General features: G+C 37.1%; 1 protein-coding gene across 1 annotated transcript in view; it reads right to left on the bottom strand.

Annotated features, from left to right (window-relative positions):
• The window catches only part of esama (endothelial cell adhesion molecule a), a 43,271-nt gene extending 29,220 nt beyond the window's left edge, over positions 1–14,051 (bottom strand). Inside the window, exon 1 of the mRNA XM_051907843.1 lies at positions 13,635–14,051. Coding sequence (XP_051763803.1) covers positions 13,635–13,704 — 70 coding nt within the window. The 5' untranslated portion in view covers positions 13,705–14,051. The remainder of the gene's footprint in view (positions 1–13,634) is intronic.
• Between the last annotated feature and the right edge of the window lie 3,983 nt (positions 14,052–18,034).

The raw sequence follows: 18,034 nt of genomic DNA, 5'->3' as shown, positions 1-18,034 counted from the left end.
CTGTCTAACCATTTCTCCTCATAATCTCCTCCATATCATTCTGTGCAGAATTCAAATGGGTCCGATGCGTTTTCTGGTCTCTGTGACTCTCGAATATGACCCGCTCTGTGATATCGTGTCTCTGGACCGGAGCAGACAGTGTGTGCGTGTGCTGAGGAGGTTTACGTGAGTAGCGTGAAACCAGACTTCATTTGCCCCAATGGAAAGCGTATTTACACTGTCTGAATCGTTCCCTATCCCTATAGTGAGAGAACGTAAGTTTTGAACGCTTATATCTCCTAAATGCGAATTTTGTCATTGTTTTGGAGCACACTAGTTTATAGATAACCTTAAGGCTAACATATTCATACTAAAAGCCAAAAACCAATAAATTGATTTCATGGGGAGTTTAAGGAGGTCTGACTCCTGTGAAAGAGCTGAGAGTGCTGCTATCTGAGCCACAAACCACTGTGACTAAATGTAAGGTGATCGCAACAGTCTTTTTGCTCTCTCTCATATGTGATTGTGACAATTTGATCAGACAACCCAGGACAAACTTGCGTACTTATCTGCCGTGCCCTAATAACTTCAGTAACAAAGTTCCATACTCAGCTTTGCAGTATTAATAAATAATTCTTCAGATGTTCCACTTTAAGACTTTTTGCAGACGTTCTCTGCTCAGTCAGTCATGAGAAGTGAATGGCATGAGATTTACCTTAATTCTGCCACCAGAAATAGACAACTCACTCGAGGGACAAACTTCCTTCATGGGCGCACAACTTATCACCTGCGTGCAGGTTTGACAGCTGCCTCGCTCACAGAGCTGCAACTATCATTCATGGCCAAAACACCGAAGCTTCAAAAGAAAAGCGTGAAAATGAATCTCCGAGTTAATTTGCGACAGCTGAATGCTGAACAATGTGAATCTGAAGGTGTTTCTTCACATATCCCAGAACCATGCATAGCGTTTCCAAAGATGATATAAATTTCCAGTTGCGCTAATATGTGTGAAATGCAAAGTACTACCTTGCACACAATCCTCAGGCGGCGTAGTAATCCTCTGCAACTGTGCATTTCAAATCTTTCATGTCTTTATAAAGCTTTGGAGAATGATTTCAGCTTCACCTCCAAGTTATCAACCTGCACAAGTTGTAATATTGAGTAAGGTGATTTGGAAAAGCAAAGGATACCGTCGCTTTAAAGGTAAAGACCTTGAGCCTGTATTTACGCTGATCTCAAGTTCAAGAAAACCAACTCCGTTTTCTGAAAATGTGAAGACCTTTAATACTTAACAAATAAAGGAATTTCTTATTCTGCTTTTCTCTTTACTCTAGTAACTTGATGCAGGCAAACCAAAAGATAAGATATTCTTATCAATGGTAAGTGCAACAAATTACACAACAGCTGCTTCGCATTATATAAGACAAGTCTAAAAATAGCACAGTTCTACAAATTTGTCATATCAGCCAGTCCAATACATTTTATTACTGAGTATACGCTCCACACATACACACAAACAGTATCTGTGCTTATTCTGTGTGTCCTATTCCCGGATTAAACCCACTAGCTAATTTGCTGATTCTTCGCAATGCCTGAATAATCCAACCCTAATCCTTGCAGGCTTGATTAAACAGTCAAATCTGGAGCTCAGAATCTTTCTGTGTTTTTAATAGACACCTCACTTCAATACTCTCTGATCCAGACATTGCCTGCTGGTGTTTCCTCACAGCCTCTGCTTGATGTATTACAACACGTCCATTTATCCTAGAAAGAGTTTTCCTTCCATTGCCCACTGACCCCTGAGAATATTTGTCCCCAAAAGACTGCCAGCATTCAGTTTTAATTTTATACAAGACCTCTTAACTGTAATGAACCTAATTAAAATTCATAATTTATTCTGCAGTTATCAGCATCTGGCTATTATGTAACTTAAAATGGAAAGCTGAAAAAACAGCGCCGACCCACCGAGGCGTGGGCTCTACAAGACCCCTGAAGGTGTGCTGTGGTATCTGGCACCAGCAGATTCATCAAGTTTTGTAGGTTGTGAGGTGGAGCCGCCATAGTTCAAACTTGTTGGTCCAACACATCCCACAGATGCTCAATTGGATTGAGATCTGGGGAATTTGGAGGCCAGGGCAACACCTTGAACTCTTCATCATGTTCCTCAAACCATTCCTGAACAATGGGCCTCATTCATGAAACTTTCGTAAATTTATGAGTAAATTCAGAGTAATTTGCGCGTAAAAAGTACCTCCCCGAAAACTCAACTCCGGATTCACAAATGCTTCGTAAACATCAGAATTCATAGTTAAACATGTATATTAATGAATTCCGACCATTTGTAAATAGGACGCACGTGCACGCTCATTCACAATTACCATAATTCCTGCCTATGTATTACAACTACGCAAATTACATGTCCAGGAACGCTGTGGAAACTTCTAGACTCCCTTCTCAGGTTTGGCTCCATTATATTGCATAAATGATAAAGAGACTAATAGGCCATATGCCTTGCCTAAAAATAAATATCCAATTAACATGTATCCACCAAAGCATTTTAAGCAATTGAAAAAATGCCTGGTGGTCTTCTGAAAATGGCCAGCATTTGAGAGCGCTTTGGAAACGCAGCGTTTTTCCATCAGAGACACTTTGGTTGCTATGATTTGGAATATCAATGCCAGTAACGTGTTACCAGTATCTCATTTTGAAGAATATTACTGAATATAAAAATGCAGTAACCAGCAATATTAACTTCTCCATTGTTGTTTAGTCATTGTACAAGTAGGATGGTTGGGCGGTGTAGTATTTGTCCCGCCCCTCCTCCACTGTGATTGGATGGCTGGGAACAAATTGACAGGGACTAGTGCTGTGTTTTACCCAAATAATTTTCAACTCTCAGCTACAAAAAAAAAAAAAAAGGGGGGCAAACGAACTTGATGTTCAAATGTTTACACACCATTTACACGTAGTAGGGAGCAGTTGTAAATTTCTTTCTTACCAACTAACATTTTGAAAATACGAACATATTCATGAATCCGAAAACATATGTCAGAATGGCTTTTACTAATGATTTACACAAAAATTACTTCAGCTCGTGTTTCATGAATGGAGGCCCAATGTATGCAGATTGGTATTTTTATCTTTGGAAGAGTTTCATAAATCTCAAAGATAAATGCTTGACTCCCAATCATTCCCAATTTCATTAGTATTCACACCCTCTCCAAGGCTGTCGTTGTGAGAGGCAGCAGGTTAAAGGTGAAACTGTTTAAATGAACATTCACAGGTTTTCATCAAGTGCTCAATTATGTATCACACAGTAATTAGGAGCCTGAATTATCGATAGTGGAAGGAAAAAGCAGGCCTGCTCCTGACAGCTCCGGCTATTTTTACACTGATGGGGAGAAGATGAACTCCCTGTTGCGCCTCCTGTACTGATTATTTCTGAGTGGTGAGTGGGAATGAATGGCTAATGACAGTGACTGCCAGTAATGGATTGGGCACAGGGTGAGAACAGGACATCTCTCTCATTCACTTTAATGTGTTTTTGGAAGCAACGCTCTGTTGGGGGACCCTGGGCTATTATTTTCATAAGTGTTTCCACAAATGTCAAGCGCAAACTGGGAATGGAGGGATGCATGGAGTGCTGCCTGTATAAATTAGGAATAAAATAGATGGGGGAAAGATAAAGCGGAAAAATATTACTCCAGAGATTGCGGTGGCAGAACATCCAGAAAATGATCTGTGCTTGAGCTCAGAGGACCACAGGGGAAATAAAAAGACTGTATTTGATGCAACACCAGGGTTGGTGACAACCGAAAACCTGGGCTTAAATGAAAGATGTGGGGATCTAATGGAGTAGATCTGAGAATTTGGATTGGATGGAATATCGATGGCCTCAGGCGTGCTGTAATTCACAGGCTGCAAGACATGGGTAATGAGCAATGCATTGTGGGATAGAAGATGTTTCCACTTTGCGATTAGGTGTCAAGTAGAGATATCCAACTTTGAGTGTAGACAGATGTTGGGGCACAGATTTATCTACACCATCTCAAATGCACACACACACACGACATGCGTGTCCCTGCATGTACTACTGCATACTGCATTACCCCGCTTCAAAACTGCATGCTTGATGTAGCTGATGGGAGCAGCAGCGTGTGAGATATTAGCTCGATGCATATACCGCAGAGATGCAGCATCACCCCTGGGCTTTCTTAGGAGGATAAAATTATCATTAATTATCATAGAAATAGTCTATATGCTTAGATTTCAAGAAATAAAAGCAGGGGCACATTTAAACATCTGTATTATGTATTGCATTGACAGTAGATTGTAGGGTAAGAAATAAAACGCACATAAATGCAATGGCAAATCGGAGCTCTTTAATTAGTCTTTAGACCTATCAGTAACAACATCTCTTTATTAAATCACAATGTGATTTAATTAAAATTTTAATTACATTTTTTTTTTTTTACAGTGCAGTTATATTACATTGGTAATACATATCTGTCTTCATAATAATAATAAGAAGAAGAATTTATATTATATGTTAGACAATGTTATATTATTATAATCTCTAGTATTAAATTATATTATTATTATATATTAAGTATTAATTATTATATTAAAAAGGTTTCTTAAAAACATCAGTGTGAATGTAATGTGGACTGAGAAACTATTACAACTATAAAGAGGTTTGATTCCAATTTAAAGTCCAGGTACAAATCAATGCAAAGACATTTTTTATTCTGTTTAATTTGGTCACCGAGGCCCTGTTTTTACACCTGGCATTAAGATGCATTTTGGCCGATCAATTCACAAGTGGACGAGGGAGACACATTCCTGTTTATACCTGGTATTTTAATCCATCTCTTCTGTCCACTTTCAACCACTTCTGTCCTGATTTCTTCAAGGGAAGGGTCTATGGGTGGGTAAATGTATGGGCTTTTTTTAGATCTTTCGATCTAATAGACGAAATAAGGAAGGCAGCAGCTTTCATTTCTGCTCTGACAGCCGCAAGCCCACACGCGGTGAGTGCGTGTTAGAAATCAGGAATGGTGAGAAAACATTGTGCTTGGTATGTTTTTCAAACCAAATTTGGGTCTTTAGCTATCAAAGTTTAAATCCTGTCAGGCTAACACATATCCCATAATTTTTTCGCATTAGGTTAGTCAGTAGGTGGAGAGTAGGCGGTCTTTAGTGGCTGTTCGAATGCATTCGACCACATGAGCGTTTACACTACGAAAGCAATCCAGTCGAATATGTTTTTGATTACATCTGAAAGTGATCGAAAGTGGACTCAAAGCGTTTTAGACCCCGTTGACACCTATATTTAGCGTCGTCCACTTATGATCCGATCAACCAAAATGCCTCTTAATACCAGGTGTACACAGGGCCTGAGAAGGTGTTGGAGTTATTTTGCTTTCAAAGTGCACTAGATTTATTTTATTTTTTTAGACTTATTTTTAAAATAAGCATGTCCCCAGACCCCCCTAGATGGTCCAGTGTCCAGGCACCAGTCTCATAAAATCATGTGGGAAACACTGCAAATATACATTATTTAATATAATGGATGGGTCATTGACGAATAAGGTTTTTAAAAGTGTACTAAAAAAAAAAGTTTTATTAAGTGTTAACAATGAGATTATGTGGTTTTTATAATCAATTAACACTGCTTTTGTCATTTTTTACAAGATGGACAAAATTTGTCACCAAAAAAGTCATTTAGTTTAACCAAAATTTCGGTTTTACCGAATGACACTTTTGGTTATACCGAATGACGATATTTTCAAACAATGCTAACAGGCTGATATCTAGCTAACTGGCAAAAAGACAATCAAACATTTTATATTTAGTACAAGTTTTTAAAATATTACAACATTTTCTATGTTTTTTAGCGGTTGTACCGAATGACCTGATATTTCGGGACATGCATATGAGCAAGTGAAAACATGAATTTTTCAAATAGTTAAGAGTTAGTTACTTTGCTTCACGACCATGTGATCCTTTGCAGGTGTCTGAATGATGTCATATCCTGTCACATGATAGTGACCGCATGACTTGATCCAAAATGGTCCCTTTCTATTGGTTACTCCGAATGAATGAAATGAAATGAAAATGAATGAAATCAATGAAATTCATTTTTCCGGACATTCTTTCTCATAACAAAGCAACGATTTCTACACATAATTTTAATACCATTTTGCACTATGTTGATATAGGATGTTATGAAATCATGCCAGAATATAAAATATATACATTTATTTCATTTTAAGATATTTTAATCACTGATATTTTGACACTTCAAAATCTTTAAAAAAAAACATTTATATGTAGCAAAATATAATTAAAACCTTTTGGATTCAATAAAAGAGATCTAACTGTACTACCTTATATACTTTGGATGTCATATCTTTGTTTTTTATTATTATTAAGGCCTTTGGACAAAAAAATGATCCGTCACGTCATTGACCCGGATACAAAAAAAAAAAAAAAAAAAAAAACCATGAAAATTTTATTAATCAAAATTAATAGAATTAATTCTAATAATTTCTTTATTTAAAAATTATTCATTACTATAGTATGAAAACAGTCAACAATTTTGATTGCAGCACTAGCAGGCACATCAAACGAATACACAACAACTTCTGCAAATGACAGCCAAAAATAACTCCATAATGAGCAAAAGAGGATCTACCTTAATGACTAAAGGATTTAAGTGAGAAAATCAATGACAGTAATGATCAGTCACTAATGAGGAAAGAAACACACTCAGAAAATGTCAATGAGGTCACAGAGAGCCAAGCAGCAACAGCCTGAAGTTTAATCACAATACCAATATACAAATTAAAATGTTACAGTTGATCTCTTTATTGAAGACATTTTTTTCCAGCATAAAACTACAGGTTAGCATATGCATTAAGTGAGTGTTTTGATGAAATTCATGATTGTTGCCCCACAACAAAGCCATTTTTCCTTTATTTCCCTTTGTGTTTGCTCAGACTTGGCACAAAGTGTGTGTCTGTTAACAATAAGGTTTAACTCTAAACATAGTAAGCTCATTTTGGAGAATTTAACCCTTAACACTGCTAATGAATGAGCATGAAACAAGAGGTCAGTGCCTGAGGCTCGGCCCCCTGATCAATCCCCCCTATTTAAACTGTTACTACTCTTGTGGGGCAATGGCCATTCGGTCAGTGCAACTTTAGTGGCCAAAAAAAATGTTAGCTTTGGATTCATGGAACTCACATTGGACTAAACTAAATGTGTTATTCAGGAACAACCCATTCTCCTGGCACCCTTGATTGAATTACAGTAACATCTTTTCTGTGGAATGGAGATGGAATCCATATGAAGTGTAATAGAGAATTAAAACAACATTATGCTAATTAAATCATTGTTCATTTTAGTTGTGATTGTGAAACAGCTCTGACAGTGTGTGTGTCTTGTCTGTGAAAGCTCGATGGGAGGATAAAACCAGCGAGACAGAGGGTCTTTACCTCTGAGCTGTCATTAACATAATGAAGTCTTAGCACTCCAAAACACTGGTGTGTGCCAGTGATCCTAACACTCCCTCTGAGAGTCTATAATTACAGCTTATAATGAGAGCCGCGCCAAAATTATTGTTATAGTCACCAGAATGTAAACACAGGTTCAGGACCCTTCAGTTCAAGTCTGAAGTATGAGTATGTAATTATATGTGAAGATGACTGTTCTCAAAGGTTATAAATGACTGTGTGCAGGGTGTTTTTTTCGTTCAGCAATGATGTTTTGAGGCTATACCCCGCCGCAGGAGCAGAAATTGTGCTGATGAGCTGTAAAGTAAAGCTTTCTGTCCTCTAATGGCTGATGGGATGACAGGTGGGCATAACCTCAGTGACAGCTTACTTCTGACTCCTTCTCTAACTTCTTTCTCTCTCTCTCCATAATAATCCACATATTTTTCCCTCATTGTCTCGCTCATTTTTGTTTCTCTAGCTATTTCTCTGCAGAAAGAGGTGGTCTTCAGGAGCAGGAGAGCTTTATACAACACACGGTCACCTCAAGGCTGCCAATTTTACCCAAAGAAACTCTTGATCAGTGACTGAGGCTTAACAAGAACAGACCCCTCAGTGGGCCGACAGGCATCTAGCAGTAGGTGCTTAATGAAATTTTCAAGACTCAGAGCAGTCGTGTCATATAACAAACAGTTATTTCTAAAAACAAAATAATGGACACTGTACAAGCATTTGTTCTTGAGAAACTGTCATACACTGTTATTCTTGTATAACATTCTTTTAAGGACATAATTGGAATATTTTCTCTAAATAAAATGTTTTTGTGAAGAATAAATACAAGATGGTGGATGAAACAACAAGAAACATTTCAATATAAATAAATTGATTATTCCATTCAATACTGAGAAGTATCCATTTTTCTAGTCGACTAGTAGTTGTTCATTTAAGCCATTAGTCACCTAGTCGCACATTAATGATATTAATTTAATTAGGCATCTGAAAATGGTTTGAGTAAAAAAACATAATAATGAGCATAATAATAAGCACTCAAGCGCTCACATAAAGCTTGCCGCAGCGTATCGGCAATAGTAATGATTATGAATGTGTCAGAAAAATATGGAAGTAAAACAATGCCATATGTTTTTGAAATAAAAAAGCATGTTGAATTGCACTACTTGAAAAAAAGAGAAATGCATTGCATTAACCGTGCTTGTATTCTAATGCATTGTGTTTTTAGGGCTTGCATTTTTATGGTCTGAAATTCAACATGGTTGTATATTTAAGCTGTGAATATTTCAATTCAAAATATTTCACTCACATTTTCATTGTTAAAAATTCAATAATCCATATTCACCTTTCAGATTTCACTTCCAAAATATTCATTCTGTTTAAAAATATTCAAGGCCATTTTATTTCGCGTTACAAATTCGCGTCCACAAATTCAGTGGTTCAAATTTCAACATTTCACATCCGGGAACTGCAGGAAAAGCAGTAGAGTACCGAGCATAATCTCCATCTGCTGTTAGTCGTCCCAAAGTCAATTGGTTATTTGAATAGGATTTTGGTTAAATGGCTGAAATAAGGTCTGTGGTGAACACAAGCTCAAGACACTTTCACGTTTTATTCTACAACATAAAATACATCAGTATTACCCCACTCTTGATTTTTTAAGCGGTTACGTGTCTTGAGAAAGGTGGTTGCTAACAAGTGGCTAAATTGGACTACAGAGGCTGTCGGGGACATAAATGTCATCACGCCGAACAGGTAAACTCAGTCCGCTTTTACAGCCTCATCATGCTTAAAATTGTGCCCTTATAAACTATTCTAACTCAAACTTTCTGGGAAAAAGTTTTAAAATAAAAACTGAAAGAGCTGTTGGAAGCTTAGTGATGGTGACACTGAAGTTGTGGGACCGTGGTGTAGTTCGTTTATAGCTTTTTACTTCTGGCAACTGCATTTAGGCTTCAAAATTCATAAAAGTTGTGTTCATCTGCGAAAATTATCTTGATGGACAAAACGTGCAAGGGTCATAAACTTTTGTTGATCACAGAGCTTGTTTTTTGCGTAACCCTATGGAAAAATCCTATTGGGTTTTTGTCAAAGGAACTAGGGTGAGTCGGCGTTCTGACGTAGAACCTGGAAGCACTGCACTGTGTTTACAATGTGAACAGTGTAGGAGAATGAAAGGGAAGAGATTGTTGAATAAAGTCGTTATTTTTGTTTTTTTTATTGATACCTTTAGTACCATTCTGTGCCTTGACAGTAGTAATTAAATTGCTGTCTATGGAGGAGTTAGAGAGCTCTCGGATTTCATCAAAAATATCTTCTGTTCCGAAGATGAACTAAGATCTTACAGGTTTGGAACGACATGAGGGTGAGTATAAGACATACATTTTATTTTTGGGTGAACTAACCCTTTAAGAAGCTACCTGAGGTCAATGTTTTAGGCTAAAACTGCAAACAGTGAACTCCAGGTATAATGGAACAATCTGGCAGACAGACAGCAAGTTGCTGTCACTGCATTTCAGGACTGGATGATTCCTGACCAGCCATATGAGATTACACTGGATTTCAGAAGTGGTAATTACTCTGTCACTTCCTCTACAGACGCTCAGCTAGCTCACTAAGATTACTCTTCGGCTGAGTAGCATTAACTGGATTTTCAGGATTCATTTAGTTTCATGTCAATAGTTTTGATGCTAAGTTATCAAAACATATTAATTTCAAAAACAAGGGTAAAGATGCTCAGTTGCAAGGTAAGGATAATCAATATTTTGATGGTAATAGGAATGCAACATCCAATACGAGTATGATTTTAAATTAATTGGTTTCATATAACGATATGTAAGTCCTCTTCACAAGACACAATGGAAATTCACTAAGAATGAATTGCACGGGCTGACATTCATTTGCACGCGCTGTCTGCGTTGTTTCAGCGTTCTCCAAAGGAATTATGCAAATTAAGGAAATGGTGCAAAGATACCCAAAAAATTGCAATTTGCCTTAATTTAAATATGCATGGCTTGGTTAAACTGGACTGTAGGTTGCTAGTGAATAAGTCATAGGTGTTGGCTCTGAAATGCAGCACACTAAAGTGGCATAACTCTGTCCCTCTGTTTCTCTCAGTGAGATATTATAAGAGTGAGAATCTCTGGGCGCCTTTGAGAGATGACAGGACGGTCTCTGCATCTGACCTCAGTGTCTCTAGTCATGAATTGTTACACAGATTTCTGTAAGACCAGACAGAGAGCAGAGTAAAAGCATCAACACACCGTCACCCCGCATGAGTTCATTATAAACTAAACTGACACATCGGCATGACGACCTGCCACAACACCACATCAAGTTAAATCGAATGATAAATGGACAGGCACACACTAGTGTTCTGACATAGATATCATGATCTTATAAAATTTAATAAAAAAATAAATAAATAAAATAATTCACTCATATATATATATATATATATATATATATATATATGAGAGAGAGAGGGAGAGAGAGAGTGTATACACTACTTTTTTTCTTGATAATGATTTAGGCCAGTGGTTTACTGAACATACTGAACTGGTTTTATGTGCATAATAGTGGAATGTTTATTCTTTATCATGCTTGGAAAATTTGTCAACACAATGACACAATGGAACGTCAAAGGACAATTGGTGGTATGTGGGTGCAATTACTATAAATAGGTACAACTGTTCTACAATAACATCACTGTACAAGCTATGTGATTTAAAAACGTCTCAAATAGGATATGGCATGTCTTTTTAAAAATGGATTATGATGCCATTACACATATGTTTGTGAGTGTATTTCCAAGAATGTCAATAGGCCAAGAAGAGAGTTGGGAAAGTCGCCCACTAGTTTTCTCATGACCCCAGATCGCACTGAGCACGTTCCTCTGGGGACACAGCACTGAGAGAGGGACTTCTCTCGCTTCCGTATAAGGGACATCCTGATACGCACAACACAACCCACATCTGAAACGCTAACCAACATGGCAAAAATGAAAAAAAATAAATAAATAAAATATATATATATGTATATATTTTGAAGAATATGGGTAACCAAAAAGTTGATGGGCCCCATTGACTTCCATACAATGGGGAAAAAAATACTATCAAATACTATCAAAAAAAAAAAAAAAAACTATCAAAAATACTACTGTCAATAGGGTCCATCACTGTTTGGTTACAGACATTTTTCAAAATATCTACTTTTGTGTTCAGCAGAAGAAAGAAATTTATACAGGTTTGGAACAACTTGAGGGTGAGTAAATGATGACAGAATTTTCATTTCTAGGTGAAATGTCCCTTTAAGTCACACTTAAAATATATGAATGTAATTGCATTAAGCAAAAATGTCATACCAAATGGCACTGGCAAACAAATGATACAAAAGTGTTTCTCAGAACCAACATTTTCTGATATTTTCAAATATTTGAAATTCTTTAAGGCAAGTTTTAGTGGATTTATTAAGGCATTCCCTCTCAATTTCGCACAGGTGTGGTTGATCACATTACTTATGGACATGAAAGTGTCCAAATACATTTTTGTCTTAATTTTAAACAATAAATCTATTCTTTTAACATTAAAACATGACAATCATATATATTTTTAAACAAACAAAGCTTGTGCTTTCTTTCTTTAATGAAATACCACATGATCTGACCTTTTGTAATCTGATGCAAAGATATTCAGCCATTTTAAGTGTGGCTTAAATGCCCAAATAATTTTTGGGACACTTTAAATCAACATGAAGTTTTCAGTTTCTATTCTAGAGCAGCAGTCTTATCTGTTGGGAGTTGTTGCTTTGTACTTTTATATATAAAAATAAAGACAGGATAAACTAAACCTTTGAATTACCCCTGAAATTGCTTTGTTGTTACCAGTGTCGCCAAATGGCCAACAAGGGCTTTTACCAAAAGCCATGCTTTGACTTGTACACGCTACCAAAGCAATGCAGGATTACTGTAACTTTTGATGTTCTTCTGAACTAATTTTATCCCTGCCACCTGGGCTTAACACAGAAACCTGTGATGGAATTTTTCTGTGCTATTTCATTCCAGCGGGCTTAGTAAATCCTTGGTTTGCACTACAAACGTGAGACCTGCAGCTCACATTCAGGTCAAACTTTTTCTTTGGTTAAAGAATTACAGACAATTAGTATGTCATTTCACTATTTCTCACTCGCCTTGATCAAGTTCTGTCCATTTTTTTTTTTTTTTTTGTACTTAATCTAGTCAAGGAAATACCCTGCTGTTAATCTTTTTCACCCGCTTCCCCCATTTCCAGGCACTGCAGAAAAGAGGACGCACCTGCAAAATGTGTGTGTCTTTCTCCATGTTTGTATGAGAAAACAATGATTAGTAATCTCAGTACTCCCATCAGTCAGATCCTGTTACAACTTCTACAGTATTACTAAGATCCAAACAATATCAATTGTGTGTAGGCTACTTCACACAGAGAATAATTCATGGAAAATGACATTATTGCCTAGAAAAGTAGCTTGTCAAACGGCTCAGTAAGCAGATGACCACACCCAGGATGAAACTAGTCTACTCATGGAACTGTTTAGATAAACAGTGTTTTATAAGGGCATGTGACTCAAGGGTTTACCTTTACTAATGCGGGACACCAGGAGATAATATTATGGGTTACATTCATTTAGGCTACTAACCTAGTTTACCAAGTGGGAGGGGAAAAAAAGACTAAACAAGTATAACAGTAAGTAAAATATAATAGAAAATGTGTAAAATATTATATGAATTACATGTTATATGAATATGACAATATACACAAAAATATAATTATAAATACAACATACATAGTTTTAATATGTAGGCTAGTTACTAGCAGGTGTCTTTAATAACCTACGTTACCGATAAATTTTCTGATTCTGTCTGAAACCGAGTCTATAAATGGCTTGTAGTCAGTTTTTACATTTGGTCTGTGAAAACAGCCAACAAACGCAAGAAATAGGCTATTTAAAATTAGAACAATTTACACAGTATTAGTCAATACTGTTGACTTGTTGTTTTTTGTAATCTTTGGACTCTGGAAACTACCCAGTTCTACCAAGTATATGAAAACATGAAGTATTTACATAACCAACGCACACAGAAACAGTTCGTTTAGTGGTATAAAAGCAGCCTACCTGAAATACAGCACAGAAATGTGAATACTGACAGGCAGGTGTGAAGTTTCGCTGCAGTTAGCGTCTCCATGGCTCAGCATGTGAAGAGTGTCCGCTCTGCGCGCGCTCGTCCGTATTAACACTGCGCGTGAAGTAGATAACAGTTATCTACAAACTAATCAAAGCACTGACGCTCTTTCAAGTGTCCTAAAAGTGTGTGTTCTCCTCAAAACCAGCGATGTTCACCGTGGGAAGACCAATGCTACATCCAAGCTGGAAATCATCTTTGACTCCTCAGAATTCAGTGGCATATGAGACTGAACAAGTGTCCGTTTGTTTCGCGGCGAATATCCCAGTAAATTCTCTCAGTGCGGGAGTTTCTCTGCGCACTCCACAGGCTACGAGAGTGCGGTGAACACTAGCGGTAGTTCAGTCCGAGATGAATGCACCTGCACTCGCGCAGAACGCCCCCCTGCGTGCACTGACACGTCATCACTTCTGTAACAGGTGAATTCTGCATAAAACTGCACGGGATATTGATGACCCTACTGTGCTTATCCGCACTGATTAAATTGACTGACAGATAGATAGATAGATAGATAGATAGATAGATAGATAGATACACAGAAGGCAGATAGATAGAGAGACAGACAGATAGATAGAAGTCAGATAGTTAGACAGATAGATAGATAGATAGATAGATAGATCGATAGAAGGCAGATAGACAGACAGATAGGTAAACAGATAGATAGATAGATCGATAGAAGGCAGATAGATAGATAGATAGATAGATAGATAGATAGATCGAAGTCAGATAGTTAGACAGACAGACAGACAGATAGATAGATAGATAGATAGATAGATAGATAGATAGAAGGCAGGCAGATAGATAGATAGATAGATAGATAGATAGACAGACAGATAGGTAAATAGATAGATCGATAGAAGGCAGATAGATAGATAGATAGATAGATAGATAGATAGATAGATAGATCGAAGTCAGATAGTTAGACAGACAGACAGACAGACATACAGATAGATAGATAGATAGATAGATAGATAGATAGATAGATCGAAGTCAGATAGTTAGACAGACAGACAGATAGATAGATAGATAGATAGATAGATAGGTAGAAAGATAGATAGATAGATAGATAGATAGATAGATAGATAGATAGATAGAAGGCAGGCAGATAGATAGATAGATAGATAGACAGACAGACAGACAGACAGACAGACAGACAGATAGATAGATAGATAGATAGATAGAAGGCTGATAGATAGATAGACAGACAGACAGACAGACAGACAGATAGATAGATAGATAGATAGATAGATTGTAATTTTCTTGGCCAATTCCGATTTCCGATTTTTTGTTAGTGTGATCTGCCGATACCAATTTTTGCCGATTCCGATTTTCTTTCTAAGAAAATTGACAACATATACAAAAAAAAATCTACTTTTCTTCAACGCAAAGTTTTATTTTCATAAAAAAACACACACAAGTAAAAAGTCAGTAATAAAATATAAACAGCTCAAATAAATGCAATAGAATAAAGAGAGCTATGAAACTAAGTTTTTCAGGTTAACTGGGTTTTTATTCAGGTAAGAAATACTACAGAAATTAAAGTAATCAAATGTAAAATAACACATTCAGTGTTATTTTACATTGGTTACCTTAATTTCTGTAGTCTTTATTGTAAATATTAATACAGATCAATTCTTTCCATTAAAGTTATAAAACGTATTCAGTCAAGAGCAGAAAGTGATTTTTTTTTTTTTTTTTTTTTGTCTTTTGTTCTTTGATTAACATGACAGACAGCAGCAGGAATATTGGACTGCTGTCCCTTTAAGAGTTTATGAACGGTGTTCAACAGACCCAATACTGTTACGCACAACATGGGTTCACTTTCTTAGCTATTTAACGATTCAAAACTGACTGTGTTTATCTGAATACTCGCCAAGATTGCCTGTGCCGCTGGTTTTGACATACTTTTGTATGTATTTGACAGTTTAAGCGCAGTAAGCGACTCATTTTGGTACTTGTGACTCTTCTGTCTCTGTTTGAGACTGAGCGTGGCTTGTCCGCTCGAGCGCGAAACCTGCGGGAATGACTAAAATTATGCGCAATACAAGCACTATTTAACCGGAGCGAATGAGACGAGTGAGAAAGAGCAGGCGCCCGCGCGGGCTGTGTGTCACTTCACCGTGACAGAGAAGAGAGCGAGAACGCGCAGCTTACGTTATTGCCTGTGCCGCTGGTAACAAAACGGATCGGCTCGGAATCGGTAAGAAGTGAGACCGATCGGCCGATCGCCGATCATGAGGGAAATCGGCCGATTCCGATCCCTGGCCGATCGATCGGTGCATCTCTAATAGATAGATAGAGAGATAGACAGACAGACAGAGATATTTTGACAAATAACCATTTCATTTATGATTATAAGTTTTTTTTTGTTTTTTTTTGTTTTTTTTTTAATTAATAATATGGGTAACACTTTATTACTTTCATTACTGTTTATTCCCTTTCATGATAAGTCATTTTAAAGACATTATATAATGTTTCACATATCAGTAATTCATGTACATACTCATGGTTAATAAATGACTATGACTGCAGTCACAGTTCATGCCACACAGTATCAGTTATCCAGGTTCATTTAACTCTTTAAAAGACTGAAGACTAACAAAAGCACAGCCAGGCTGCTCTAGTGTTGTTCAATAAGACAGCACTAATGTTGTGCAGTTCCTTTATATCACCTGAAATGATAATGCAACAGGACAGGGAGTGGGGCTTGTCACGGCGGTACAGTGGCCTCAGCCCTCGGAGGTGAATACCTCCTCACTCCTGTTTCTTTAGGATGGCAAGTTGCCATAGAAACAGGGCTGAGGTGGATGCAGTCGGACTGCTGGATTATTAGGGGCAGATGAGCTCAGTTCTGTGATTACACCCTGGGCTACTTGGACAAGATCATGTGGTTTTGCAGTCAAAGCTAATATCTTAAATGCACTCGAGCACCTCAGGCAAACTGCATCCAGACAAAATTCAAAGCACAGGGGGAGCTGGGGTTTATGGGATAGAATGAACAGATGTTTAACACACCCTGACACAGAGGGTCATTTTTACTCTATAAATGACTGTAAAGGGGCATTTTTACTCACGACTGTAAAGGGGCATTTTTACTCTATAAACGACTAAAGACACAACACATCAAAAACATGTCATAGAGGCCATTCCCAAGGCAAAACTGACAAATTCAGAGCTGTAAAAGCAACGTCAGACCAAAGGTCAGTGCTGTTAGTTGCACAGGTACACAAGAGAACAAATTCAGAGCCACAATCATCTCACAGCTCCCAGACGAGCAAACAGAACAGATAATGACGTGAACAAGAGCTGCAGTGTAATTTAGACCCATCATCATTTATGACCACACATAGCTCACACATAAACAACCAGGAGATAAGCATGAAAAACCGTGAGGATTCAGGATTTTAATTAGTTTTTTTTATTGTTATTGTTTAAAGTTATATAGGAAACATGAATATTAACCTAGACAGAATAAGTTGGGTAAGCCATCATTTAATATATGTATACAAGAACCTACTTAAAAATCTAATAATAAAGATTTAAATCAGAAACTGATTTATTTATTCACGATAAAACACGGCTATGACCGATTCACCCAACGGTTCTGTGTATCACTACACAACACCCTTAGCAACCACTCTTAGCAACGTAAACTGTATGTTCTCAATTGATATTGTTCATTGAAGCTTACTGTATAATGTAGAAGAGTATTGTGAGAAAGAGATTGATTGAGCGAGTTTATTACCTGCATGCAGATTTAGCATTTTCCTTCAGGTCAGTCCTATGTTCATAATAAAAAAATTGTTTAAATGTCCGCTGCGATATCTTGTCCTTTTAACAGTTAAGGGGTTTTCCTGTGACTGACAGCGCTAGTCAAAGCATTTGTCAGTTGCGTCTTGTTCCGTGTTCACAACAGTTCAGTCTTTTCAATATAAAAGTCTTCGCTACTGACTGACACACACTGACAGTCTTTGCAGCCATCTAATGGTGTAATAATGTAACTTCTGTTGCTGTTCACGGTCAGGGACTATTTTTCCGGCGGAAGGAAGGCTTTTAGTAAATGTTTACTTCATGAAAGTTGCATTGATTCATATTTTAGGCTTTAATATTTGTATTGTGTAGTAACTGTTTTATAAAAGCAATAAGGTACTCAAGGCTAGTGCTGTATCGTGAATTCACAGAAGTCACGGCTGAAGGGGTTGCAGGCACTCTCGTACCTTATTGCTTACACAATGAATGTATAATGAATATAATCAAGAAAAGTGATTTTATGTTTTATGTTGTATACTATTTTTCTTAATTGTTATTTATAATGTTATATATATATATATAT

The sequence above is a fragment of the Ctenopharyngodon idella genome, chromosome 10, assembly GCF_019924925.1.
Source record: "Ctenopharyngodon idella isolate HZGC_01 chromosome 10, HZGC01, whole genome shotgun sequence".
Classification (NCBI taxonomy): domain Eukaryota; kingdom Metazoa; phylum Chordata; class Actinopteri; order Cypriniformes; family Xenocyprididae; genus Ctenopharyngodon; species Ctenopharyngodon idella.
The sequence above is the reverse complement of the archived record's forward strand: the minus strand, read 5'-3'. Positions and strand labels throughout refer to the sequence as shown.